Source organism: Musca autumnalis, unplaced genomic scaffold (assembly GCF_047663935.1).
Source record: "Musca autumnalis isolate F117 unplaced genomic scaffold, ASM4766393v1 scaffold_2, whole genome shotgun sequence".
Taxonomy (NCBI): Eukaryota; Metazoa; Arthropoda; class Insecta; order Diptera; family Muscidae; genus Musca; species Musca autumnalis.
Window position 1 is genome coordinate 259,746,769 of NW_027411755.1, and position 26,413 is coordinate 259,773,181.

Below are 26,413 nucleotides of genomic sequence, written 5' to 3' on the forward strand. Positions count from 1 at the left end.
TTAATAAATGTCTATCACTCTGCGCGCTAATCAGAGACCGGGGCTGAATATTGAAAAGTGCAGTCAGGTACCTGAAGTAGCGCGCGAAGTTTTAGTCACTGACATCATGATATGCTGGTTGCTGCTGCCTACGTGAACGAACGTACATACATTAACATATTTTTAATTTAAAAAAACTTTTGTTGAATCCAGAACAGAAAGAAGATAACGAAAGAGTAAGTTGGTGTAAGTGTTTCTTTCCTCCCTACTTGAAGACTAAAGCAGTCAGATGTCCCATGTCTATTGTACTTCATCAGGTGCTCTGGTGCATTTAAAACCCGGCACATGTTGAAGTACATTCAATGTGGGACGCAGTTCATTAAGGATGGCGTCAAGTAAATTCATCCAAAATGTTTTGTATGCTACAATGTTGGACCTAAATCCTCAGATAGATGTGAAATATTATTATTTTTTAAGATTCGAGGTAAGGTATAGTTTGTAAACTTATCAATTATTAATGAGTTATTATCTTTTCTTATTTTTTATAGGAAAAATCAACAACATTTAAAAAGGAAATGCCACCACTGTGCAATGTATAATGATACAATAACATTGTTCCAGATTTAAGAAATTTTAAAACTTTTGTTAAAGCGACAGCATGTATGGATGGATTTAATCAACGAAAAATTGTGACCATTTATTACCACAAAAGTCAGTGCTAAAGAAACGTCCATAAAACGGAGTTTGCGATAGAGCTTTTTGCCGGGATAACTTTCTTTATGAGGATTTATTTGACGTTTACGCTATGGAATTGACATTTGAAACCCAAACCAACTGGTTTCATCCGGTTAAGTGCAAACGGGGTATAATTTCGGAAATCTAAATGTAGGAGATGTAGATACACATAATAAAACATTTTCATAATATACCGTAATTTACGGGTTACCAATGGTTAGAAGTATTCTCCCCCTGCTAAATCCCATCCGATATTAAATAATTTGTGGATGCAAACTGGAGTACATTTAAATTATTGATTCCGTTGCATATAATTCAAATAAGTGTTCATAATGCATGTTAACATGGAAAAAACTCTAATGTAAAAATGGAATAATTTTGAAGAACTATGGGAATGGAAAAGTAATGGTAACGTAATGACCAGAATTGGTCTGTTGTGTGTCACGTCATGCGCTAAAACAACGTGGGTAAATGTTTTATTTATTTATCCAATCTTCTATTAAACAATTCGAACAGCTACTTATAAAAACCAGAAATATTTCTTATTTTAATAAAATAACGAATTTGTTAATTTGAAAACATTTATTCGACAAACTGTTTATACCAGTACAACAAGTAGTAGTCACATCTTATAAAGTTTTTGCATAGAGGTCAAATTAAAAACGGAAGTCTGCCATCTTTCTCACGTTCCAAAATACAAAGGGCGAATACTTAATAACCAACCATATTATTTTGCATACGCCCCAACGTTTCAATCCCTCTGTTCCAGAACGAGCGAGTTTAATATTTTGAGATTTTTACAATTTTAAAATTAAAAAAATAGTAAATACGAAGGTATATTACCTGGGGTTTATACACTACAGCTTTGTGCAGAAAATATCAAAGATTCAAACCTTTTCACTAATATATTTACACTTTTGTCAAATGTCTATGCACTGTCTTAAAATTTTAATAGACAGTAAACATGGATATTTTTGAACAAATAAAGACAAAACAATTTGAAATAGCAAAAAAAAAAAAATGACGACATGAATGGATTTAACATTGGAAAAGTAATATAAATTCAAATTTATAAAAAGATTATTTTCAGATTCACTTTGAAAGTTATGATATGTGTTTACTTATTATTTGTAGTTAATTACCAGAATTATAAGCATTTTGATTTTACCGATTTTTGTCGGTAACTCGAAAAAAGTGTTAGAGAGTCGCATTACAGTTCTCTCAGTTCTTTGTATTACTAAAAAGAGCTCTTTTCCAATATTATGACGGCTCGAACTCAAAACTAAAGGCCTCGACACATAAGAAGGGTGGCATTCTTGCTTAAGTCATATCTGGTAAATTACTAAAGACCAAGTTCGACCTAATTCAAATGTGATTCTAAAATCTTTTTATTTTTATTGACAACGGCGTGATCATTTCGACATCACTTATTCGTAGCGGCATTCGAAAGATCCAACATTTTTGCCGAAAACCACAAGACGGAAATTATTAATGGATTAGTGTTCGAGTCCATATCAAAATCTGAACTGGTGATAGAAGGACAATATACAAAAACCTTTTGACGATGAAGCAATATCAGTTGCATATGTATTATATAAAGAGTGTAAGGGTCATTATTACGTGTGTTCTTTTACTATCTGATGGATTTGAAAATGTAAAATAAACTAACTTGGAGGCATTAAAAATATAATTTTCACATTGAAAGTTAATGACAAGAAGCTCCTCCCTGAAATTCCATCATCAGTTTTAACTTTAAGTTAATTGGAACGCTATAAATCTGTTCGGTAAATCCAAGCTAAAACAAGAGAAGACTTATAACACTATGCAAAACTGAAAATGCAAACAACTTCTAGTATGCATTTTTTGAAAGTACATATTTGGACTATAAAAACCCTAGTAGGGTTTTGTCCTGTCAGATCCAGTTCGGATTTTATGGCCTCATTTAAACCGGGCTAAATCTATACTTTTTTGCATTTATCAGGCCACTAGCTCAGAAACGAATAGGAATTTGGCCTTGCTGTCTTTAGCAATATAGTAGCACTAAACTAGTAGAACTTATCTTAAAAAAAAAAAAAAACACATAAGAAAAACTCCATCTAGGGCATCAAAATCTGTAATATATAGAAAAATTTACATAATTGCTGAAATTCTGGTCAGTATCGGCTAAACTATTGGGAGTTGAAACAAGTAACCTTTTGCAAAAATCTTCCAAATAAAGTTCTCAACAATTCTTTAGAACATTCTGAAACTCTAAAATGCTTACTTCATGTTGTTTAAGCGGTATTTTGCATCATATCTTTTACGACACGTATTTCAAACACAGTTCACATCAACAGTTTTTTCTCGCATTTCGGGTTTCACTACATTATTGATATTTTTACTAAATCGTCGTTGAAAAATGTACTGAAAACAACGGCATAGATGCATTTTACAACAATGACATGTTCTGAAGAGTTGTGTATTACATTCTAGGGAAAAATATTCAGAAAAAATTAACGGTTTTGAAGATACGGTGCGAATTGTATAAAAATTGTGGTATTTTTGCATATATTTTGAAATTTGGGCAATAAATGTAGTTTCTCGAGTTCACTATTTCTCCAAATATGTTATCCTTGTCCTTATCTACAAATTTGCTTCCGAGGGCAGAAAAAGATTCGCATTGGTTTCAGAGATATAGCCCCGAATTTCGTTAAAAACTCAATACTTAACCATGTTTATATGGGGCCATAAAATCCGAGCTGGATCTGACACAACAAAACCAAACTAGGGTTTCTTGTCGTTTAGGTCTGTACTTTCAAAAAATCCTGAGTTCGAATTGTTTGCACAAGATCACCTTAAAAATGTTGCACAGAGTAATAATGGGGGTTAATGTAATAAAGTTTTTAATATTCTTTTTTACACAGATAACAATAGCATTTCTTGTTTATTCTCAGATATTGGATCCTTAAATAATTAACAGCATCCAACTTCACCAACTTCATGTGGATTTATTTGCTTAATCTGCTCAAATCTGACCAGATTTGCCATACAAAAATTAAATCCTCTCATGGCTGGGTTTATTTTAAATCCGGCACAAATCCACCAAAAATACAGTGATGTATTCGGTATTTGTGCAAAAAAAAATCAACTCTACTCAAAAAGTACCAAAAGTTGCAACTGTTTTTGCAACAGAGTTTGTCGTTTTTTACACGTTTATGATTGGTCGCATGAGATTTTGTATAGTTAATAAATCTAAAGTTATTTGGAAATCATAAAATTATTTATTTTTTTCATTAGACACTTTTTTAACAAAAAGTACGATTGATACCATTATACAAAAATGTATCCCTGTGTGTAAAATATACCAATATGAGCAAAGAGGGGACGATATATCATACGAGAAATTGTAAAAGTATAACACACGACTTTATTAGTTATTTTGTATGTATACGTAAACAAACATCAGCTGACAGTTTATATCCTCGAAAAGCTAAGTGTAACCAGCAAATATTAACCCACTGGATCTATTAAACCCAGTGGGTTAACCTTCAATAGTGTAACCGGGGTATTATATGTAAATGTACTATTACACCAAAACACTAGAGCTGGCAAACTATCGATATTTGCCCCATTCGATTTTTTCGATATTTTCGTTTCAAACTATGGAATCGATACTATCGCAGATTTGTCACCCATATTTATTTACAAGCCAAAATTGACAACAAACGTGTTTTGTTTACATTTCGTATGCCATTGAAATACCGTTATAAAATTCAATTTTAAAACATCGGTACGTTACGTTTTCGTGCTCTCGAGGTGGACTTTAAGAAGATTTGTTCCAGCCCTTAACCCTAAAATATGTTTTTAATTTTGCATATTTCTGGAGTTTGTGTAATACCCCGATTACACTTAACCGGATTAACCCAGTGGGTTTGGATTTCAGATGTCAATTCCATAGCGCAAACGTCAAATAAATCCTCGCGAAGTGGGTTAATCCGGCAAAAAACTCTAGTGTAACCGTACTATAACCTTCTTTATGAGGGCTAATTTTTATACGCAATGGAGTTGACAATTGAAACCCAGTGGGTTTATTAAATTCGGTTATATGTAAACGTATTTTAAACGCATTTTGCACTTTCACTTAAACAGGTGTTTTAAGAGTTTACGCAATTTATTTGACAGATATTGTATGGAATTGACGACTTAAATGATGCATGTTTTAGATTATATGTTAGATCATATGTTTTGATTATAATTTCGATAATATCGATATAAAAAACAATTCATCGATATTGGCGTAAAAAAATATGTATCGATAATATCGATATTCCCATCGATGGTTTGCCAGCTCTACAAACCACAGCATTTACCCTGCGTTTACAAATGACAGGACAGTTGACTTCATGTATTAATTGTCAAAATCCCACATCTTGCCTGTGTGACGTAGGCGTCCCGACAACTGCAAAAACAGTTGTAAAATTTTGAATGAAAATCGAAGATTTCTTTTCGTTTTCCGTTCACATATTTTGTTTTTGTTCATGTTCTTTAATTTTCAACACATTTCAATTATTATCTCACTTATTTTTACAAAAATGTCAAAAATTTGTCTTCCCTACTGTCTATGAAAAAATGATGGACAGCTGGGAGACAAACGACAAATGTATGTATGTGTTAGTAAATCAGAGTTGTATTTGAAGACAAACTGTCTGGTGTAAACGCCTAGTTACTACTTTTGCTATTTAAAAAAGTACGGGAACAGACCAAATGTTGTATAATATGGTCTGTTCTCGTACTATATAATAGAGTTGGGTAATATAGTTCCTAGTTCCTCGTATTAGTTCCGAAACGTATGAATAACATCATTAAATATAACGTGTGATATTAAGTATACGCAGGTTGTTCAAAGAAAAAATGTGGGCCATTGGAACTGCGAAGGGAACTAGATAGTTCCATATAGTTCCTTTGGCACAACTCTACTACATAAAGGGGTTTCTACACGGTATGTTTTATTAATGGTATGCAACTGTCACTGTTTTTTCGCCTATATGTTATTCCTTCCGCACGGCAAAATTTTCTTTTCATTCGTTTTTTGTTATTTTCGTTATTTATATTGTAATCAAACAAACAGCGGTATTCCTTTTGTTGTACAGACGAGAATAGAGTGTGTTCTATTCGTAAGTCCGTGTTTAGACACACGGGAAAGTAAATTCAGTTTTTAGGCAATAGGGGGTAGGAAAGAGTATTGAGGAGCTCTTTCCTCTCCGCTCTCTCCCAAAAACTCAATTTACTTTCCCGAGAAATTTGTGTGTCTAAACACAGACTAAAAAAATGCTTATGTATACCCATGGTACAAATACACAGGTAGCCGCATCGGCAATTGTTGGCAACATAAGATGTCAAAATTTGACATAAATTCAATGCAATTGACACATTATGTTACCATCAGCTGGCATGATAATGCTACCTGTATTATTGTACCATGTGTATACCCAAGGCATATTCATATAAGGTAAATGCATGAATTACAACAACTAACAAATTTACAACAACAACATTGTTGTTATTGAAAATTAATTGTCAAAGATAAATATTATATAATAGGGTCGTTCCAAAAATTTGTTCAGGAAAAACATAAATACATTTTGAAAATCCTCTAAAATAAAACAAATTTGAATCAAAATGCAAATATAAAGCATACAAACTGTCGTAGGTCATTGTTATTACACGTTTACGGTGAAAAGAAGAAATTTATGGTCGCAAATTTCGAAGTTTCAAATTAATGCGTAGACCCTATTACATTTTGAAAACTAAATTTATAAAAAAGTAATAATACAGCTGATTATCACTTCTACCTTGTATAAATATGCCTTGTGTATACCCATAACACTTTGATGGATTGAAACCCCTTAAAACCGTTAAAATTTTAAAAAATCGGTAACATTGAAACGCAAAATTATGAATGAAAAGTTCAAGTAAAAGTTAACAACACTGTTGCCATCGGAATAAATTTACGACTACCATTAATTGGCCGCTAACTTCCCTGCGAGGAAATAAATTAGTTTAAAAGTAGTTTATAACTATTTTAAAAATAACCACCACTGGTTATTTTTCGATTATTTTCCATTACGCCAACTAACTGTTTTAACACGGGGATGAGTCTACTGCCTAGGACAATTGTCCATCTCTACATTACTGGTTAAAAACCAACTATTTTTGACTTATTTATATCAAACTATTTTTTGACTTTTTATAGTCAGTTTAACCCCCATTTTGTTATAATTTTGTTATAATTTGAATTTACCGAACAGATTTATAGCGTTTCGGTTAACTTAAAGTTAAAAGTGATGATGATTGAATTTCAAGGAGAAGCTTCTTGGCAACAACTTTCAATGTAAAAATTATATTTTTAATGTCTCCAAATTAGTTTATTTTGCCTTTTCAAATTCATCAAATAGTAAAAGAACACATATAATAACGGCCCTAAAAATGTTGTTTTTGTCTTAAAGAGAGTGAAAAAATCATTTTTACGGCGTTTTATTATTACTGTGTTTCATTTAACTTGCTTTGGTGTCCGTTTAGTTCAAATCTGGAAACTCATTTTTAACACAGTTGCAGTTGACCAATTTAACTGAAACTTTAAAAACTTCTCCACAAGTGGTGTGTTAAGCCACGCCGTTCGGAGTCGGCGAAAAACAGTATGTCCCATATCATTGAATCGGGGTGCACTCATTGATATGAGAGAAGTCTCCCTTGTCCCGTATGGGATGTTGTGGAACAATGTTTTTTGCAGTTGACCAATCGAACTGAAACTATGCACACCTTTCAGATTTGGATGACAATACATGAATATGGGCCCATTTTGTCCCCATAGCCCCCATATAGCGGTACCACCCATTTCAGGTATTTTGAGGATTTTATCTTCATTTTTAGCTCGAATTAGCTGTCATTTGGCATTTGGGATACCCAATGATACAAACATTTTTTTATTTATTAATTTAAAACAAGTAAAAAGTATCAGTCGGCTTTGCCGACAGAGATATACCCTCAGCCTGTGCAAATTGAAACACTTTTTTCACAAAAAACTTATGTATTTAGGGGGTTTAAAAATTTTGGTCGTAAGAACCGACAAATATGTTGATAAGTATTAAAGTTCAAAATTTTTGCGGAAAAGGTACTTAAAGGAATGGACCGACGTAGACCATGGGGGTGCCATAGGGGGTTTTTACACCATTCTGGCTGTTTTCTCAAGAAGTATGGACTTGCTCCTGAAACAACTTTTACCATCATAATTGAGGCAGCGAATGTAATAGCCCATTTAGATATGACTTCATTAGCCGGATTTACCACATTATCAGGTTCTATTTGCTAAATCCAGCCAAAATCTACCGGATTTCCCATACAAAAATAAATCCTCCTATTGAGTGGATTTGTTTTAAATCTAGCATAAATCCTCGTATACAACGCTGTTTTTTGCAACATGTTGCTAGAAAATACAAAAAGCAAAGACATAAAGCATGGTATAATAAGAAGGTAGTTTCATGCCCACAGCTGATTTAATTTTTTTTTAAATTTTGAATTTGAAGTACATTCATTGTCAAACTGAATTTGACGCAGAGTGATTATATGTGTATGTATGTGTTTACATGTATGTATTACAAATGTCAGTTAAAATAAATTTCCTATTTCATTTTTTCAAATTGAAACAAAAAATTGCTTAAAAATAAGTTTCCTTTCCGGTGGTCAAAAAGTGCAAGAAATATTACATTATAATTGGTTTATATTAATTTATATGATCCCGCTGTTAGTGGTGCTATGGATATTAATCAAACTTGACAAAAAAAATCTTGAAGAAATCCATCCAAAGATAGTCATAGTATTCACCCAGGCAGCCTGTAAAGATTTGGATAAACTTTATCGCACTGGTTTATGCATCCTGGCTGAGTTATTTGACGAAATCAACTGCAAGAAGCTCGATGTTGTTTCTGCCACTAACGGAGAGATGTCGATTCCCTCAAGTTGTATGTTCTGTTTGAGCAAACTCGACAAGGAAAAGAAGCCACTTAAAGATTGGGCCGACTCTGCTCTTGTCAAGGATTTCGGTGAAGAAACTCGAGCTTTGGATGACGTCAAGGAACAGTTCATACAAATCGGTTAAGATGTATTAAGATGTTCTGTTGATGATAACGGTTTTTAAATAACACCACCAAATACATATAATACGTACCTATGATAGATTTAAAAAAGAGAAACAACATTTGTTATGTTTAAGAGTTTTTTAATTAATAAAAAATCACAAAAAATTAACAAGATCTATCTATACAGAATTGCCCTAGCCAATTGTGGGATGGTGGTGAATGTTTGTATACGTGTTTTTTGTTGAAGATGATGGTTCGGTTCAAACAATATTGATCACAGGCAATTAGTTGTTGTTGTTGGGAGCGAAGTCTGCTGTCGTTTCTGCAAAAATACTTGGGTAACATAGAGTTGATTCAGATTTGTATGACGATTATTGACCTTGAAGAAATAAAAAAATTGTTGTTGTTGCTGCGGTTGAGGAGTTTGAAATTGATGTGGATGCTGCTGTTCAAAAATTAATGAATTCTTTGATCCAGCCTGACCTTGTGCATTCAATCTGCTTGAATCGAATGAAATGTAAGATTCCCTCTTCAATGTCTTCTGCTGAATGGCGTATTTCTTTTAAATATATTCCGTGTTGTTGCCTATGTACATGTTCTGCTGTTATTGGGTTTAAGGAATTGTTGCTCCATCTATAAGTTAAGATAGTTTAGACAAATTGGTGGCAAAAGTGATTATTAAAAGAGCGCTTACCAGCTCGTGGATTTGAAGAAATGTTCAATATTTTTGCTTTCATTTTCTATATCTTTTTTTATAGACACTTTAAACAATTACCAACAAATGTATTTTTATTAAGAAATGTCATGTCGTATTATTGTTGTTTTGTATTTGACACGCTCCCGTACACACATACAGGGTTGTATTTTCCCAAATTTGACAGATGCGACTACCTTTTATTATTCTGCCATGGACATAAAGTAATAAAGACCTGACAAAATGCATGCAACAAAAAAATGTTTACGAAACTTTGTATAGAAACATTACCCTTAACAGGTTGCAGTTAATTCAAAATCGCAACCAAGGAGGAACATTTCATGTAATGGTATCAGAAACGAAATTTATGAATTCAAGGATATGTTCAAGAATAATTCCATGTCAATTGGATCGGTAAATTCGGTTAAATACGTAAAAATGTATAAAAGAAAAAAATGTTATATCACCATATCGTAACATAACATTATGTTAAATTCAAAAGCCATTCACTGAAGAATGATTGCAAAAGAAATTTCTTATCTTGTTGTATTTATGTCTTTGCAAAAAGTTGCAAGCTGGCAGAAGAAACAAGGTAGATGCATCGGTAAATTGCTACACTAAAAATAATTTAAAATGTATAAATTTGTAAACATGATGGAAAAATTAAATTTGTTTTGATGTACAAAGATGATTTTAATCAACCAAGACTAATATTTATGATGTCTAAACGATAAAATAATTCGTTTATTTATTTTAGATGGGCAAACTGCGATAAAATAATTCTTTAATTGCTCTTTAGTTAGCATTGGTAGCATAATGTGCTAACATTTTCAGTATTAAACAATACATTTATAATTTGACGTATGTTTTTTGAGACGAATTCAATCTACAAAAATTCTTTTGACGTTTCAAATTCGATCAGATGGGCTGATGCATCTACCTTGGTAATTGTGCTATGAACAAAAATCAGCTGACTGCCATTTAAATCCTCCAAAATGTATATCTAAATGCATTGAGATTTGTACTCGATTTATTAAATCCAATCGAGGATTTATGGCTAGTCTAAATGAGCTATAAGTTGCTTCAACAAAAAAGTGATTCAATAGCAGGTCTTAAAGTGAACTAATCCAAAATTTTGTGTGGGAAGTACGGAATGGAGTGGACAAATATAGTCCATATTTGAACCTGATCTATATCTGGTAGATAATATGAAAATGTGTAAAGTGTGGACCAAATCGGTCGCTGGCTTCAAGAGTTATCGTGGGCACAATTTTTCCGAATATTTCTGAACTTGTGGGGTAGGTACCTGAAGGAGTAGACCGATACGGCTTATCTACGAACTTAAAGTAAGTTTGGAAACAATATTACGAAGGCCAAATTTTGGCCGGAATCGGCATTTCAGTTCGAGAATTATCTTGCGCTTCCACCCATAAACATGGTGTCATAGGATTTGTTTTTCAACTTTCAGGCTATTTTTTCAGGAAGTATGGACTTGCCCCTGAGGAAACTTGTACCTTCGTATAAGGGACAGTGAATACAAGATGTTACAACAAAAACCAAGGCGATTTGAGAGCAGGTCCTACACTGAACTTTTCCGAAATTTTGTGTGGGAGGTACTCGAAGGAGTTTACCGATTGAGTCCATATTGGAACCTCATCTAAGTCTGGTAGAAATTTCATAATGTGCAAAGTATGGACCAAATCGGTTACTCCCTTCAAGAGTTATCGTACGCACAAATTTTCCGAACATTTTCGAACTTTTGTGGGGGAGGTACCGGAAGGAGTGGACCGATATAATCCATCTTTGAACTTGAACTAAGTTTGGAAAAATATTACGAAAGCCAAATTTTGGACCAAATCGGCAGATCCGTTCGAGAGTTATCTTGCGCTCCAACCACTACACACGGTGTCATAGGGTTTTTTTGTAACTTTCAGGCTATTTTCTCAGGAAGTATGGACTTGCCCCTAATGAAGCTTACAGCGTCGTATAGAGGACAGCGAATACAACTTGCGTAAACAAAAATCAAAGCGATTCGAGACCAGGTCCTAAACTGAACTTTTCCGAAATTTTTTGTGGGAGGTACCCGAAGGAGTGGACCGATTGGGTCCATATTAGAACCTCATCTAAGTTTGGTAGAAATTACACGATGTGCAAGGTATGGACCAAATCTGTTATTCCCTACAAGAGTTATCGTGCGCACAAATTTTGCGACAATTTTTGAACATTTGTGGGGGAGGTACCTGAAGGAGTGGACCTATATGGTCCATCTTCGAACTTAAATCGAATCTGGACAAAATATTTCTATACCCAAAATTTGAACCGAATCGATTGATCCGTTCGAGAGTTATCGTGCGCACCAGCCAGACAGACGGACGGACATTGCTAGATCTACTCAAAATTGTCTGAAACGGATATCGTACTAAAACCATTATTTCGATGAGGCACATTTTTGGTCGTATCAAAGTGTAAATACCCTCTTTAGCCTAAAGACTGAGGGTATAAACAACTTTACATTAAGTCAAAGCCGTCTGGCAAAAAAAGATTGAATTAAATCATATTATATAGATTTACGTTTACACTACTCCCCACCAAAAATTGTGAACATATGTATGTATGTCCATATAGCGGTACCTCCCGATTTCAATTATTATGAGGATTTCATATTAATTTTTAGCCCGAATTGGCTTTTACTTGGCAATGGGCCCCCCATTGGTACAAAAACTTCCTCACAAAAAATTATGGACAAAGGTACGGCTTTTGTTATAGCCCCCATATAGCGGTACGACCCGATTTCATGTATTTTAGGGATTTTATCTTCATATTTAGGCAGAATTGGCTGTAACTTGGCATTTGGAGTACCCAATGGTACATAAACTTATCCACTAAAAATTTTTGACATAGGTCCAGGTTTTGGTATAGCCCCCATATAGCGGTACCGGTGCCCGGACATAACTCCCAAAATAATTTTGGGCGTTATGTCCGTGAAGCAAAGCGGACATAACACCCAACAAATCGCGGACATAACTCCCAACGATTTTTTCTTAATTTATAAATTATTTATTTCTTTGCTTAATTTTGAAATTTATAGTTATACGTTCTTCTAAATTTTAGAGTAGAAGTTAGAATGTTAGCGGAATTATACATTTGAGAAGGCCTAAGTGTTAACCAATACCGAAGTATCCACAAACTCCTCCTGATTTCATAAAAAATTATTATTATATTATATTAAATTAAAAACGAAATTATGTAAGTAGCAGTTAGGAGAAGTTTTAAATTGTAAAAATATTTGTTAAGAAAATCGCGCTATTTTTTCAAAAATATTTTCGTTTTTCACAAAGTATTTGAATATTTGTACAAACACATTTTATCTTCATAAATTGTGAAAATATGTTTGTAAAAAATTGAGCGATTTTTGTTTTCAAAAATATTTTCGACTTTTTATCTCCTTTAATTGTGAAAATATTTTTGAACACTTTTACAAAAACTTTTTATTTTCTTAAACTGTGAAAATATTTTTGTTAAAATAGCGAATATTTTTATAAAAACTGTTTATCTTTTTAAATTGTGAAAATATTTTTGTAAAAAATCGCGCGATTTTTTTCAAAAATATTTTCGCCTTTTCGTTTTTCAGAAAGTATTTGAATATTTTTTACAAAGACTTTTTATCTTCTCAAATTGTGAAAATATTTTTGTAAAAAATCGCGCGTTTTTTTCAAAATTATTTTCGCCTGCGGCGCTTTTCGTATTTCAGAAAGTATTTGAATATTTTTACAAAAACTTTTTATTTTCTTAAATTGTGAAAATATTTTTGTTAAAATAGCGAATATTTTTACAAAAACTGTATCTTTCTAAATTGTGAAAATATTTTTGTAAAAAATCACGCGATTTTTTTCAATAATATTTTTGCCTTCGGCGCTTTTCGTTTTTCAGAAAGCATTTGAATATTTTTACAAAAACGTTTTATCTTCTTAAATTGTGAAAATATTTTTGGTAAAAATTAGAGAGATTTTTTTTTCAGAAAGTATTTGCGAATTTTAACAAAAACTTGGCAGTTGCATAAGGGAAAAGTTGCTGAAAAAATGTTTCAGCAACATTTAGTAAGTAAAAAGACACACCTAATAATTGAAATGTGTTGGAAACAAAAAAAAACATGAACAATAACAAAATAGGTGTGCCTCAGCCTCTTTGCAAATCCGATTGCGTTCCCCTTTTGGAGGCTCTATATTCCTTTATAATTTGACATTTGGGGAAGCAAGCGACGATTGATTCTGTTCTGGCCTTACGATGTAGTTTACTCTAGCCATCAATTTCATATGTACCGAAATAAAAAGATTCCATATCTACCCACACGGAGAATGTGGAGACGTAATTCTGTTCATACCTTTAATGTTTACACACGAGAATACAGCGCGCTCTAATCGAAGGAAAATGCATGTGTATCGGCATATCATTTTGATTCACCAAAAATTTTCGTACGTGTATCACAAAACGAGTAAAAATAGATGGTCTGATAGCAGCTTTAGGCCCATTAGTCCCAATTTACATTAGGCGAGTTTACTTGCGGCAATTGTCAGTTTGTTGGTGAGAGAGGGTGCTGAGAGGCAAAGGGTTACCATATGCCTCACCTCTCTCTCCTACAAAATGACAATTGCCGCAAGTAAACTCGCCCAATGTAAATTGGGACTTATTACAGCCTTTCGGTAGTTAAATGTTATGTCATGTTCACACGAGCGTTTCAATTACGTTGTTCGCATGTCGAACGACGTACACGAATTAACCCGTTTCCACGACACCATTCGTAATGAACAGAAACATAAACAAAATTTCTTTCATTTTTGTTTCCTTGTTTTCACGTAAATTTGAACCGAAGACACATAAAATATGCATTAAATGAACAGGAAAATCAATAGTCTTCCCTTCAAATGTATCTTCTATATTTAACTACACACTTTTCATTAATTTTTTTCCATATATTCTGAATAATTTTGTATTTTCAATATATTTTTATATATTTCTATTTGTAAAATTAAAGAGAGAGACATATCAAAACAATGTTTGTGTATACAGACTTTCAGTTATTTGTTTCCTTTTTGTTTCTGATTTTTTACGCGATTTTGAACTAATGGACAAGAAATGTGTATGGAATTAAGAAGAAAAAACAATCTTCTTCCTTCTGTATCTATCTAAAAGTTTTTGTGTTTTCAAAAAATTTTTCGATTTTGAATTTAGGCATGTCATAATTAATTTTTTCGATAAATTCTCTCATTTGTTAGGGATGGGACCATGGCAGAACTACCAGGTAGTGGTATCACACCAGCTGATCGAATATGAAAAGTCAAATCCCTTTATAAAAAAATTATTTTTGTTGTAATTTCCCCAACAACATAAAGAAACTTTTGACATAACATATTCAAAATTTTACGATGCCACTACCTGGGTAATTGTGCCATGGATGGGACATAGTTATTCGCCGTTCAGAGAGTATTTCTAATCGAACAACGTAGAAAAATCGTCGTTCATTCATAGAATTTTGTGTGGGGAAATAAGTAATTTATTCGTAGTTATGGGTCGAACAACGAATAGAGAACGAACGACGTACCGTGGAAACGGGCTATTAGGGATGGGACTTTTTTATACGTCGTTCAGAGAGTATTTCTACTCGAACAACGTATAAAATGATATATCAATTCATTGGTTTCCAAAATTAACTTTACCGAATTATGTCTTTCGAATGATATTAAAAAATACCTTGTAAAATCATTGATAATGTCAGTAATCATGTACAACATAGAAGTATTTTCAGGAACAATTGGTTATGTACTTAAGAAGCTTCAAATTGCCTTTAATAGAATAGTAAGATTTGTCTATTCGCTTAAAAGATTGCAATATGTCACTCCTTTTGTTATTGATTTTTTAGGTTGCAAATTTCGTGATTTTATTAAATTACGAATGTGCCTTCTCTTCTACAAATGCTTTAAGATGCAGACGCCACCTTACTTTGTAAATTTATTCAGTTTTACAAGATCATATCGGAACCCCCAAATTCGCATTCCTTTGCTCACACCTCCATTAGAGAGATCGTTTCTTGTTCGAGTAGCTAGAGTATATAATGTATTGCCACTGCCCTTAAGAGGAGTGTTTGGGTCTTTCATTAGTTGTATTCCGCAAGAAAATGTTGGAGTATATTGTTTCACGTTACTCCCAATTGTGATCTATTTATATTAATTTTTATATTATTCGCATATAGCTCAAATGCTTTAAATATTTTTTTCCTATTTTGCATACATGTGAATTTGAATGTAGTCACTGTGTCGTATTTTGCTTGAAATATTTAGGCACATCACTGAGTGGTTCATTTCATATTCAGATTTAAATGTAGTTTTTATTGGAGTAGTTCAAATTCTTACTTTGCATTTAATGATCTTTTCATAAAATATTTGTTTTTGAAATTCCCATTAATCAAAAAAAAAAAAAAAAAATTAATATTATTTATGCATATTTATATTGCTCTTATTATTAATGCTGTATTTCTTTTGGAGTAGTTTAAAATCCTTTCCATTATTGGAGTATCAAAATTCAATTAATCAAAATTTTTTTAATTACATTTTTTATTTTATAATTACTGCCGCCTTTTTTACACATAGTATTTTTTTTTAGTAGTTCTAATATCCCTCCCTTGTTATATTTAAGCTATTTTATATAATATTAAATTGAACATAGTACTGTAGTATACAGCCTTAAGGTCGAAACACTGGGCATATGGAAATTGAAATAAATAAATAAAAAAAATGGTCGTTCGTTCATAGAATTTTGTGTGGGGAAATAAGTAATTTATTCGTAGTTGTGGGTCGAACAACGAATTGGGAACGAACGACGTACCGTGGAAACGGAACATTAGTCGTTTTTGGACAGATAACCCGGTTTTTATACTTTCATGTTTCCTTTAAGAATAAGTGTCAGATAAATTAAAAAGAACTTTGTGTTCCTTTTAGAATTAAAACAGCGCCCGAGAGAATGCAGCAGCAAAAGCAAAAAAAAAAAATGTCAGCAAATTCAAATCAACCAATCAGATTTGAGAAAACGTGAAATATACAGATTTTTTTATTTGATATTGCCAAATTTTTACAAAATATAACATTTAGTTTAAATGGAAGGTGAAATAACAAATTATTGGTAATGCGAACTTTATTCTTTACTTTAAAGACAAGATGTAAGAACGGGCTTAATAGTATGGTTACATTAGAGTTTTTTGCCGGATTAACCCACTTCATGAAGATTTATTTGACGTTTGCGCTACGGAATTGACAATGGAAACCCAAACCCACTGGGTTAATGCGGTTTAGTGTAACCGGATTATTTATTTAACAAATCACAGAATCGTTTTTTATTTAACCCACTGTTCCATCTTGCTATCAACGATCTGTGAATGTCATATTTGTTAGTTTACGTTATACGTTGCGAAATACGTTTTACGTTCCTTTTAGTATTCTATAACAAGAAGAAGAGAATTTGCAAATTCTCCTCTGAATGGCAATTGTTTGACAGATTTTTGCTAACATCTCTGTAGTTTCGATACGATTTGACCTACTGCTGGTTTTATAAAGGTCGGTGGAAATCGGGTTTTGTGATTGGGTTGATTTTTGCAACAACCAACAAAATTGAATTGTCCAAACATTGTAGATTAAAACGAAAAAGTGTCGATTGCCGATAAAAGCGAAACGTTACGAAGAAAAAAAGTGCTGTTCTAACTCGAAATTGAAATATTACCGTGCGCAAAAATGTTGAGGACAATCGCTAGCCGCAACGAATGGATTCTTCGCAGTACTGTGTCCAAGGCTTCACGTTCAGCCGCTGCTCGGGCACTTAGTACACAAGTCGCTAGAACTGTTCCCCTAATCAGGTGGGCTCTACTAACACTTAACGTAATCACTTGGAAAGAAACTGTCCATAAACCAATATTGTCCAAGGGAGTGCAATTGCAATTTTTGTTGCACTTTTAAGGTTATAAACTGTTGTGTAATCTCAATGTCAGTCAGTTGTCGTCGTGATGAAAGCCAAGGAAAATTGTGATTTTTTCCCCTCTACAGCGGAGTGGCGGGGGTGTAGTGCAGTTAATAAATATTAGATTTCCTTAAATTGCAAGTACAATTAGTCTTTTGCATAGCTGTTAATTGATAGAAAGTTGATCACTAATGGTTGGCGCTGGAAAGGGGGAACGCGAACAAAGCTAACGAATGCTTTCCACATATTAATGATTAGACATAACAGCAGTTGCTCGAATGATGCCTTATTATCAGTCGTCATTGATGGCATTTGATAATGGAATGGACAAAGCAGCGACTCACTGCGACTCACTCATAGGGGGGTAAATTGGATTGGCGCTATCTCTTTTTAGTTTATAGCATATGTTTACCAAAAAACAAATTATTTGTTTACATATTATTTTGTTGTTGTTAGATTTTGTTAATACATAATTCTTATCAAGGGGGGTTTGCTATTATCAAATGCCGGTAATTGGTAATTTTTGGCAAATTGTTTTATGAATCGTGTCGAAAGAAGAAATGAAAATCATTACGTCAACTGAGTAGTATTTTTTTGAAAAATGAATAGAAAAAATAAACCAAATTAGGCAAATTAGGGGGTGGAAGACAAATAGTCCCTTAGAACCCATGGTAATTACTACTTTACTATATTCTAAATCACAATGCTTATAATCAAAATCACGGGTTATGCAGTGATGAATTTGAGTTGTTAAATAATGACTACATTGTTGTGTTTTTATGGCTGTCTTCCAAAAGGTTGATATACAAGTGGACTGACTATATAGTGAAAAGTTGATTAGCCGAAACAAATAGTGAACAGAAAATGTAAACTCCAAATTTCAACAAGTAAGGCCTACCCAAGAACGGCTACCTGTAGTAGGCATTATAAAATAAGTTGTGCGACGAGGCTTCTGGCCGGTTTCTTTAAGACGATTCCAATTCAAATTAGTTCGAATTACTGTCAAGCTCATGTTATTGTAGAATTTTGTTGTTTAATTGAAATCAAAAACGAATAATATATTTTTATACCCTCAGCATTTATGCTAACGAGGGTATATACACTTTCGGCTTAAGATGAGTTTAAGCATTAAGTTCGGATCGGGACCAAATTTTTCCACAGGTAGGTCTCGTTACCCTGATCACAAATATATATTACATTTTTTGCGGAAGTAAATACTTCCCGAGATATGGGCTTCCGAAGTTCCGAAAATTCCCTTGTTAAATGTCGGCTACTTAGAGAAAAATTTGAATTTAAAAGAAAATGTTGCTCCCGTTCCCTAGATTGGCTCCTGTCCATCCCAGAAATTCTTAAATCCCCGGCCGAAGGCCGGCTATATAGAAAAAATTATAATTTTATCCGAGCTTAATGCTTAAACTCAACTTGCTCCACACTTTCATTCGGACAAAATATGCCTCATCGAAATAATAGTTTTAGACCCCAAGTATGTTTGGACGAAATCCGTTTCAGACAATTTGGAGTCGATTTAGCAATGTTCGTCCGTCTGCCTGGTGCGTACGATACCTCTCGAACGGATTAACCGATAAGTCCAAATTTTAGCTGTGGTCATATTTTGTCCAAACTTTGTTTAAATTCGAAGATGGGTCGGTCCACTCCTTCGGGTACCGCCTCACAGAAGTTCAAAATTGTTCGGAAAAATTGTGCGCATGATGACTCTTGAAGGGAGTAACCGATTTGTCCACACTTTGAACACCGTGATATTTCTACCAGATATAGATGAGGTTTCAATATGGACTCTATCGACCCACTCCTCCGGGTACTCCCACACAAAATTTCGGATAAATGTAGTTTAAGACCTCCTCTCGAATCGCTTTGATTTTTGTTGTGACAACTTGTATTCACTGCCCCCTTTACGTCGGTACAAGGTTTTTAAGGGGCAAGTCCATACTTCCTGAGAAAATATCCCGAAAGTTGTAAAAATTCCTATGGCACATGTGTAGTGGCTGGAGCGCACTATAGCACTCGAACTGATCAACCGATTTGGTCCAAAATATAGCGTTCGTAATATTTTGTCCAAACTTAGTTTAAGTTCCAACTCCACAACTTCCGAAACATATTTGTTTAAGTGCATATCCTTTGGAAAATTATACCGATGCTTTCCTTATGATCCCGTTTACAGCGATATTATGTTTTTCGTGGGGAAGTCCATGCTTCGAGACATAGTTCAAATTCAAATATCGCTAAAGGTTCACACAATTCTGAAACCGCCAAATATTCGACCTGTCCGTAGATGAATGTTTCAATTCACATATGCTGAGGGTATATCTGTCAGCAAAGCCGACTGATACTTTCTTACTTGTTCAAAATACAGAAGTTTGGTAGTAATTCGAACGAATTTGTATTCGAATCGCCTCAGTGAAACAGGTCATTAAACAGCCTTTCTTCTTAAAATATGTTCATCCAACTTGTTAATTAAAATAGTCGAGAATGTTGGATGATGTGTTTCATTTTTTTAACCATTGCATCCGAACGTAGAATAGGTATCCTCCGTTCATGCTTCGAGACATAGTGGTCCAAAAGATCGCAACTTCAAATGTCCCCAAAGGTCATTTAGCTCTGTTTTATTAACTTCGGTTCCGGCACATCGTTCATTTCCTCGAAATTGTTGCTTAAAAACTGCTTCAGTCTTTCTGACTCTGTTGCATCTTTTGCAGGACAGAACTGTTAGCAGAATTTCTTTTTAACTGGGCAATGTCGTTTAAAAAGATTATATTTCTTAGGTGGAGATGTGATCGCTAGTAGTATCGTCTGTTATTTCAGACGCTGGCAGAAGTGGCAAAAGTAGTAAAGGTTGTGAACTGCTCTCATGCCAATGGTATGCTTCTTGAAGTAAGGGGACGCTTTTCCAGTAAAAAGGGATAAAACTTGAAGATTCTTGCACTGAAAGGAGCATGCCTATGGTTAGATGTTTTTGCTTAGGAGATACATAAACCTTAGCAGCAGTTTGTATCCGGCCTTAAAAATCTGGAAGTGGTTATTTGACATATTTAAACATGGTATCAATCCAGACAGTGTCCCCAAACTCCACTAAATTCATCCTTTTTTGCTTTGATTCCATTCCATTTTCATTAATCACAATTTTCAATAACCTCCTCCTTACAGAGCTTCAAGACAAATTTTGGCAGCACCTACCACAAAGCCATTGGGAGCATGGAGCGTCAACTTTGTACGTGCTTATGCCGACTATCCCGATCACATAAAAGTGTCACTGCCTGCATTGTCACCCACTATGGAACAGGGTACAATCGTCAGCTGGGAAAAGAAGGAAGGTGACAAGCTCAACGAAGGTAAGACCTTAAAACCAATAAAGCCTTTCATAAAAATGTTATCTGTAAAACGAAAAATATCATTATAGGTGATCTCTTGGCTGAAATTGAAACCGATAAGGCTACCATGGGCTTTGAAACTCCAGAAGAGGGTTATTTGGCCAAAATCTTAATTCCTGCCGGCACTAAGGACGTGGCAATTGGCAAATTGATGTGTATTATCGTAACAGAAGAATCCGATGTTGCTGCATTTAAGGACTTCAAGGATACGGGAGCAGCTGCTGCACCACCCAAACCAGCTGCCGCCCCAGCACCCGCCGCTGCTGCACCACCACCACCCCCACCACCAGTAGTTGTTGCTGCTCCACCACCACCTCCACCAGCTGCTGCTCCAGCCGGAGGTAGGCCTATGACAGCCGTGGAACAACGCGGTCCACGTGTTTATGCCAGCCCAATGGCTAAGAAATTGGCCGAAGCTCAGCAATTGCGTTTAGAAGGTTTACTATTGAAATCCTTTTTGTGTTTAATAACTGTGCTGCTTTGAATTGACTAATTCCATACCTTTGCATGTAGGTCGTGGCAGTGGTGTTTATGGCTCAATAAAATCCTCCGATCTTGCAGGCATGGCTGCTGCCCCCTCGGTTGGTGCTGCTGCTCCAGCTCCAGTTGCTCCACAAGGTGGCTATATTGATATACCTGTTAGTAATATTAGAGGTGTTATTGCCAAGCGTCTATTGGAATCTAAACAACAAATACCTCATTACTATGTTACCGTTGAATGCCAAGTTGATAATGTAAGTGGTTGTCACATCAAATAAAAGTAAACTCCATTGATAAAGTTTTATTTTTGTCTAATTGCAGCTCATGAAACTCCGCGAGAAAATCAACAAGAAATACGAGAAACAAGGTGTTAAAGTATCCGTCAATGATTTCATTATTAAGGCCACTGCCATTGCTTGTCGCAAGGTACCAGAATCCAATAGCTACTGGATGGGAAATGTTATTAGACAGTAAGTAGTCTGTGAAATTGCAAAGCGAACGAATTATAATAAAAAACTGTATATTTTTTTTCCTAGATTCGACAATGTTGATGTTTCCGTTGCCGTTTCAACTGATCGCGGTTTAATTACCCCAATTGTCTTTAGCGCCGATCGTAAGGGTGTCATTGACATTTCCAAGGAGATCAAAGAATTGGCCGGTAAGGCCAGAGAAAATAAACTCAAACCACAAGAATTCCAAGGTGGCACTGTCAGTGTTTCAAATTTGGGCATGTTTGGTAAGTAGAGATTTCATATTTTATATGTATTAGTTTGAACGAATTTGAATTCGAATCATCTAAGTTGAACAGCCCATTATATTCCGTAATTAGCTGAGATAATTCAAATATTTTGACACGACGTTGAAATGAGCTGGTAATCTTGCACGATTTCCAGCGGCCATGGAAGTACCTTTACCATTTGCAATGTGTTATCATATAAGTCTATCATTCAAAGCACAACCCCTAACTTAATATAAGTCAGACCGACGTAGCCAGGAGACGGGTCATATTTTGGCGTCGATGTATTTTATAATGTTGGAAAAGTGGCGTTTTTTAATTGTATAATCCAGAAAAGAAGGTCTTTAAGATGATGCAAACTTATGACAACATGGACGCAAAAAATACATCACGACCGATGGTCTCTAATAACGTAAAACTGGATAGATAGAATAAATAACCTCCACCACTGACACGCAAAATGAAAATATTCGGGAAATAAAAACAAAATAGTTCATTAAAAAATATGAGAAGGTTCTCCTGAAGATCGGACTGAAGTTTAACCATATTAGAAAAATTGAGAAAAGTGGCCTAACTAATATCATATCCTTTGGAGAATCAACTTGATCAAATGACTTTTCTCTCCAACTCGGTTTAAGGTAAATTGTGGAAAAAATACTTACACCTCAGTGAGGAAAACCAACACCAAGTCCAACCAACAACATTTGTTGTGATGAAAATTTATGGCCCGAAAACTTCGGTCCCGAAGATCTTAAACAAACCAGATGGTGGCGTTCTTTGACCTAATTTGCCGTTAGTTTCGAAGGAATCATCAGAATAATCGCCCAAACCAGGATGTTATGAAGACATTTCTGAGGCCCGAGGTAACAAGGATAAATAATATTTTGTCGGTGCTATTTAGTGCTGATAACACAATTTTGGGGCAGAGATAATTCCTTTTGGAGATGAAAGCCCTTGGTGAGTACATTAAGAATCCCAACACGACAAAATCGATTAGTTGTCAATGAGAGCCGTATCTAAAATTTTCTGAGCGACATTTTTGCAGAACATTTCAAAGCTGAAAACGCCATCTTGTGGTACTTTTATAGCGACTCTTAAAATAAAGGACGAAAGGCACATTGAAGGAAGCGAGTTAGAAGGTCGAAGTGCTCTACAAAAATAATCCTCATTCGATTTGACTGCAGACATGTCATCTCAAAAATAAGCTAAAACAAAAGTGAACAAAGATATAACGCTAATTCCTGATGCCTTACAGAGTCTCTAGCAAAAACTTCATCACGCCATAACGCGGAAGTTCGACTCATAGCGGATCTGTCCTTCGGGGTTCTTAACATACTCACCAAGGTCTTTCTTCCCCATGCGGAATTTTCCGTGCCCCAGACTTTCACCTTAATTTTGTTGCACAGTGTAATTCAGAAACATGAAAAAGCGTTCCTTTGGAATCTGGTTGGTAGTAAGAGATCTATGCCGCAGCAAATTGTTGGTTTACCTTTTCAATTCCGTAGGGGCATGCACCTCGCAGAGAGGTCACATAGAAGCTATATGCCAAAAAACTCACTTTCGTTTGCCAACAGCTGGCCATATGCGACGAATCACAAGTAGGAAAAAGATTATCAAGTCTTCAGGCGACAGTACTAGGAGTTCAAAGAAAGTAACTATGTTGACTATGCGTCACCTCAACAAAATGCATAGTAGTTTAGACATATGTATCACAAGTCCCACCTAATAGACCGAGAATCTCCGCAGAATCATGTCAGGAATTAATAATCTTTATGACGTAGATATAGGAGCGAAGATAACTTGACTTCTATTATTTATATTTAGATTAACATTTTGGAGTAATTTAATATCCCTCCGCGTAAGGAGGTGTACAATTTAAAAGTCTTTTCACTCTAAATGATGCATAGTATCCGTCCTTAATATTTTTATACCCTCAGCATTTATGCTAACGAGGGTATATACACTTTCATACGGGCAAAATGTGCCTCATCGAAATAATGGTTTTTGATCCCAAGTATGTTTGGACAAAATGTGTTTCAGACAATTTCGAGTCGATTGAGCAATGTCCGTCCGTCTGTCTGTCTGGCTGGAGCGGACGATAACTCTCGAACGGATAAACCGATTCGGTTCAAATTTTGGCTTTCGTAATATTTTACCCAAACTTAGTTTAAGTTCGAAGATGGGCTATATCGGCCCACTCCTTCTGGTACCTCCCCGCACCATAACTCTTGAAGGGAGTAACCGATTTGGTCCATACTTTGCCCATCGTGAAAGGTGTACCAGACTTAAATAAGGTTTCAATATGGACTCAATCGGTCCACTCCTTCAGTTACCTCCCACACAAAATTTCGGAAAAGTTCAGTTTAGGGCCATCTCTCGAATCGCTTTGATTTTTGGTTTAGCAACTTGTATTCACTGCCCCCCATACGACGGTACAAGTTTCATCAAAGGCAAGTCCATACTTCCTGAGAAAATAGCCTGAAAGTTGCACAATACCCCTATGACACGGTGTGAGGTGGTTGGAGCGCAAGATAACTCTCGAACGGATATGCCGATTGGGTCCAAAATTTGGCCTTAGTAATATTTTGTCCAAACATAGTTTAAGTTTGAAGATAAGCCATATCGGTTCACTCCTTCAGGTACCTCCCCCACAAAAGTTCAAAAATGTTCGGAAAAACTGTTCGTACGGTAACTCTTGAAGGGAGTGGCCGAATTGGTCTATACTTTACACATCCTAATATATCTACCAGATATAGATCAAGTTCAAATATGGACTATATTTGTCCACTCCATCCGGTACCTCCCACACAAAATTTCGGATAAGTTCACTTTAAGACCTGATATCGAATCACTTTGATTTTTGTTGAAACAACTTGCATTCGCTGCCTCAATTACGATGGTAAAAGTTTTTTAGGGGCAAGTCCATACTTCTTGAGCAATCAGCCCGAAGAGTGTGAAAACCCCCTATGGCATCATATGTTGTGGCTGGAGATCCACTTCCATAACGGTCAATGTCGATCCATTCCTTTTAGTATCTCCTCCGCAAAACTTTTGATCTTTATTCCTAATCAACATTATTGTCGGTTCAAACGCCCAAAATTTTTAAAACCCCCTAAATACATACGTTTTTGGAAAAAAAAAATTGTTTCAATATACACAGGCTGAGGGTATATCTCTGACGGCAAAGCCGACTGATACTTTTTTACTTGTTAAGAAGCTACTATATTAAATCATAAATCATACAATTTGTATGCAGTGAGGTGTAAAAAGTACTTCCTCGCAGTAACAAACTAATTTTTAAATATTTGTTGTATACTTTTAGGCGTTTCACAATTTTGTGCTGTAATCAATCCACCACAGTCTTGCATTTTGGCAGTAGGCACTACCTCCAAGAAACTATTGCCTGATCCAGACAGTCTTAAAGGGTAAGCATATATTAACAAGTAACATCACCCTGTAGCTCCATTTTAATCCCAAAAATCTTTCTTCCACCCAGCTTCAAAGAAGTTAATGTAATGAACGTAACCCTATCCGCTGATCATAGAACTGTTGATGGTGCTGTTGCAGCCAAGTGGTTGCAATATTTCCGTGACTTTATTGAGGATCCAGCTAATATGATTCTATAAATAAAATCTCCATGAAGAAACAAAAAAACAAACCCAACTCATATTAATTGATATTATGCCATCATAAAATTACAACAACAACAAAAACCTGCCATCAATCACCAGGAGAGGGAGGAGTTATAAACACTATATCATTACAACAAGAACCCCAACGGATCACTCAACTTACACATTGTAGAATAATGTAATACTGTGTACCAACAAACAAATGAATAACAACTGCAAACACAATTGAGGTTATGTGCAAAAAATGTGGAAACCACCCTTTTTATGCTTAATTGGAATTAGTTTACTATTGTAATTATTATTTTATTGTTTTGTTATGTTATGCAACAAAGAGAAAAGGAAAGTATTTATTAATATTTTTGTTTAAAAATTGAAAAAAAAAACTCTCAAGAAACAATCAACAATTATTGTTATGCCAATCAATACCGCCCCCAATCTTTCGCAAACAAAATAATTTGTTAATGAATAAGGGAAGATTTACTAAATATTTCACTTTGTACCCACTGAAAGAGGTAACATTTATTGCGTGGTTTCTGCTTAACAAATAATTGGCATTTTCAAAAAGTATATTTACAAAATATTGTTGTTATGTTTCGTATAGCAAAAAAAAAAAAACAAATAAAAGTACGAATAAATTTAGTTAAAAAAAGACAAAC

The 26,413-nt window shown here is 34.7% G+C and overlaps 1 protein-coding gene across 3 annotated transcripts; it reads left to right on the top strand.

Annotated features, from left to right (window-relative positions):
• The first annotated feature begins 16,990 nt into the window (after positions 1-16,990).
• muc (dihydrolipoamide S-acetyltransferase muc) lies at positions 16,991-26,406 on the top strand. 3 transcript variants are annotated; one of them, XM_073964689.1, is made up of 8 exons: positions 16,991-17,422; positions 20,686-20,870; positions 20,939-21,346; positions 21,423-21,643; positions 21,711-21,859; positions 21,926-22,125; positions 25,448-25,550; positions 25,622-26,406. In XM_073964689.1, the coding sequence occupies exons 1-8, from the start codon at positions 17,301-17,303 to the stop codon at positions 25,749-25,751; spliced, it is 1,518 nt and encodes a 505-aa protein (XP_073820790.1). In that variant the 5' UTR covers positions 16,991-17,300; the 3' UTR covers positions 25,752-26,406. The 3 variants fall into 3 exon arrangements, with proteins under 3 accessions (XP_073820790.1, XP_073820792.1, XP_073820791.1); XM_073964691.1 differs by having other exon boundaries at positions 17,005-17,422; positions 20,939-21,250; positions 21,471-21,643; XM_073964690.1 differs by having other exon boundaries at positions 17,041-17,422; positions 21,471-21,643.
• The last annotated feature ends 7 nt before the right edge of the window (positions 26,407-26,413 follow it).